This window comes from Sinocyclocheilus grahami, unplaced genomic scaffold (assembly GCF_001515645.1).
Source record: "Sinocyclocheilus grahami isolate Dianchi unplaced genomic scaffold, SAMN03320097.WGS_v1.1 scaffold2064.1, whole genome shotgun sequence".
Classification (NCBI taxonomy): Eukaryota; Metazoa; Chordata; class Actinopteri; order Cypriniformes; family Cyprinidae; genus Sinocyclocheilus; species Sinocyclocheilus grahami.
In genome coordinates this window covers 85955-89160 of record NW_015507243.1, presented here as the reverse complement: position 1 = coordinate 89160, position 3206 = coordinate 85955, and the positions used below count along the sequence as shown (strand labels likewise).

General features: G+C 44.5%; 1 protein-coding gene across 2 annotated transcripts in view; it reads right to left on the bottom strand.

The window, feature by feature from the left end:
• Positions 1-389: 389 nt before the first annotated feature.
• Positions 390-3206, bottom strand: part of LOC107573900 (zinc transporter ZIP1-like) — a 3610-nt gene continuing 793 nt past the window's right edge. The window contains exons 2-4 of one of the 2 annotated variants that reach the window (XM_016260353.1): positions 2598-2750; positions 2021-2151; positions 390-1118 (exon numbers count right to left, since the gene is read on the bottom strand). In XM_016260353.1, the coding sequence (XP_016115839.1) occupies positions 486-1118; positions 2021-2151; positions 2598-2736 (903 nt within the window). In that variant the 5' untranslated portion in view covers positions 2737-2750 and the 3' untranslated portion in view covers positions 390-485. The remainder of the gene's footprint in view (positions 1119-2020; positions 2152-2597; positions 2751-3206) is intronic. The other variant, XM_016260354.1, reaches the window with a different exon arrangement.

The window sequence follows — 3206 nt, the reverse complement described above, 5'->3', positions numbered from 1 at the left end:
TTCTTAAGTTGCAGCGCGTTGAGCTCTCTCGGCCACCGTACTTATGACTGGTTTTGTGCTCCAGGGTCACATTTATAAAACAGATAGTTCCGGTGCTTGGCTCTGATTGGCTGAGACGCGTTCGAAGCTGTTGTAAATGACGCTACAAAGTAACACACACCTTTGTTTACGTTTGTGTGTTGCTCGGCAACCACTTTGTAGCAACCACAACTGTTTCTGAGGCGCTACATTGTTTGGTGGAAGAATACTGTGTTTATTAATATCATTACACTTTATTTGCTCTGTTTTATTTTGTGAAACCTTACTACGTATATGGAATAACCGTTTTATAAAAGCAATAATCCCCGTGAAGCTGTGGTTTACAGTGAATTTATAACAGCTAAGGGGCGTTGTTAGGCACGTCGCGAAGCTTCTTAAAGCTTATTGCTTTATTTTGTCTCAGATCACCGAGGCCAGCTCCAAATACAAACCCCATTTCTTCTGCTTCAGACTTTGCAGAACAGGACGGCGGTGACCAGAGCGAAGCCGGTGAGCAGGAAAGCCACTTTATGGATGCGATGCCCTGGAGAGCCGGACTCCTGCCGCAGGGATCCCAGCAGGCTCACGTTGAGGAAGATCCCGGCGGTCAGACCCTCGACGGCGCAGCGCAGCAGCTGAGCCCCGGTCTCTGTCCCATCCAGACCCATCCCCATCCCCATCCCGATCCCACCTGGACAGGCCACAGAGAACAGCAGCAGCGCTCCGGACAGCAGCGTCCGGCGCAGAGCGAGATGGCTCAGACGCACAGCCAGACTGAAGGCCAGCAGGCCCTTATAGAGCAGCAGCGTCACACACTCCTCCAGCAGACGCTCGCGCCGAGAGCCCAGGCTCAACCCCTCCAGGAACGCACGCACACACACGCAGAAGAGCAGCAGGAACACACGCAGACCCAGGTGACTCCGGCCATCTTCCACGGTCCTGCTGCGGTGGACAGCGTCTCGGTCCTCACAGTCCATCAGCGCCTGCTTCTCCAGAGACGCCTCGCACGTCTGCTCTCTGAACGCCAGCAGCATCTGCTCCAGCACAAACACCAGCAGAAACCCCATGGCCAGGAGGAACTCTGACAGTGGGAAGCGGAGCTGCGCTCGGACGGAGAGAGAGAGAGAATATCGGTTTTACAGGGGTCTCTTCTGCTCATCAAGGCTGCATTTATTAGATCAAAAATACAGGAACAAATTTAATATTGTGAAATATTATTGTGATGTAAAATAACGTTTTTCCATTTTAATATACATTAAAATATAATGTATTTCTGTGATGCGCAGCTGTATTTTCAGCATCATTCCTCCAGTCTTCAGTGTCACATGATCTTCAGAAATCAGTATAATATGCTGATTTATTATCAGTGTTGAAACTGTTGCTGCTTCATATTTTTTTTGGAACCTGTGATACTTTTTTCAGGATTCTTTGATGCATAAAAAGTTAAAAAGAAGAGCGTTTATTTAAAATAGAAATCTCTATTTCTAACAATATACACTACAGTTCAAAAGTTTGGGGTCAGTACATATTTATTCTTTCTTTTTTTGAAAGAAATTAAAACTTTTATTCGGCAAGGATGTGGTAAATTGTTAAGAAGTGATAGCAAAGATTTATATTGTTAGAAATAATTGAATAAGTGAATAAATGCTGTTCTTTTTAACTTTTTATTCATCAAAGAATCCTGAAAAAATATCGCAGTTTCCAAAACAATATTTGGCAGCACAACATTGATAATTCTAATAATAAATCAGCATATTAGAATGATTTCTGAAGATCATGTGATGCTTTATACTGGAGTAATGATGATGGAAATTCAGCGCTGCATCTCAGAAATAAATTATATTTTAAAGGATATTAAAATAGAAACCATTATTTTATATTGTAAAAACATTTAGCGAGATTACTGTTTTTTTCTGTATTTATGATCAAATAAATGCAGCCTTGATGAGCAGAAGAGACGGCTTTAAGCCAGAATGTGCTGCGGTGATCAGAGCAGACTCACGGTGATGTGCAGACGGCTGAAGGTGTCTCTCATGTGGTTCAGAAAGTCCGGCAGAAGCTCTAGAAGACAGGAGGCCAGAAAAACCCCGCAGGCCAGACACGACGCCAGACTCAAAACCCTCTGCCGAGAGCCTAAAGCACACAGACACACACGAATCCTTCTGTCTGAACAGGACGGGCTTCATTCATGTTCTACAGGCATGAGCAGGAACTAGTTACATGTAACGGAATACATTTTTTAAGATGAACTCTTTTTTCCAAGGCATTTCTCTGTGCAAAGATATGATTTCAAAACCAGCATCACAGCTGCTAAACTATTTCTTGCTATGATTTTAAATCTGTGAGGTGCTAAAGTCTGATTTTGTGGTGGCTGTGCTTTAAAATCCGATTATTATACTCTTAAACCAAGTGACGGAGGATTACATTACTTGTTACAGATAGTTACATTACTTGTAACTATCTGTAACCTATGGCATTCCCAAAGTAACCTTCCCAACACTGCTCGTGAGAAAGTTCCTATTATAGTTTTTTGACACTAGAGTGAAATGTGAGCTTCATCAACCTCATCCTCATCAGACCTGGATCTGAGCTGAAGCGTGTGGCTCGTCTCGTGACACACACAGGACTGAATCCACACAGCAGACTGAAGCCCAGCATCAGCACCAGTGTGAGGAGCTTGATGTGAAGAAGCCCAGGAGAAACACCTGAGGAGTCCATCACCTGCAGCACACCTGAGAACATGCAGATCACACACACATCAGCTGCAGATCTCTCTCTCACACACACACACACACACACACACACTCACTCACTCACTCACTCACACACACTCACACACACACACTCTCTCTCTCACACACACACTCACTCACTCACTCACTCACACACACTCACACACACACTCTCTCTCTCACACTCACACTCACACACACACACACTCTCTCTTGAATCGTGGCTGTTCGCTGAGGTTTGTTCCTGTAAGTGCTCCACTTCTTTCCTGTTTTCGGGAAGCTGACGGTGAGTCACCACCGTATCCGAAATCTGATTCATTTCAGTGAACGATTCAGTTGTCCGACTGATTCAGAGCTCGTTTGCGGATTTCGGAATCGCGTACTAGCATACTACTCTCAGTATGTTTCATGATGTCTGTCTAACGCTAGAATAGAAAGAGTGGTATGCTAGTCTGC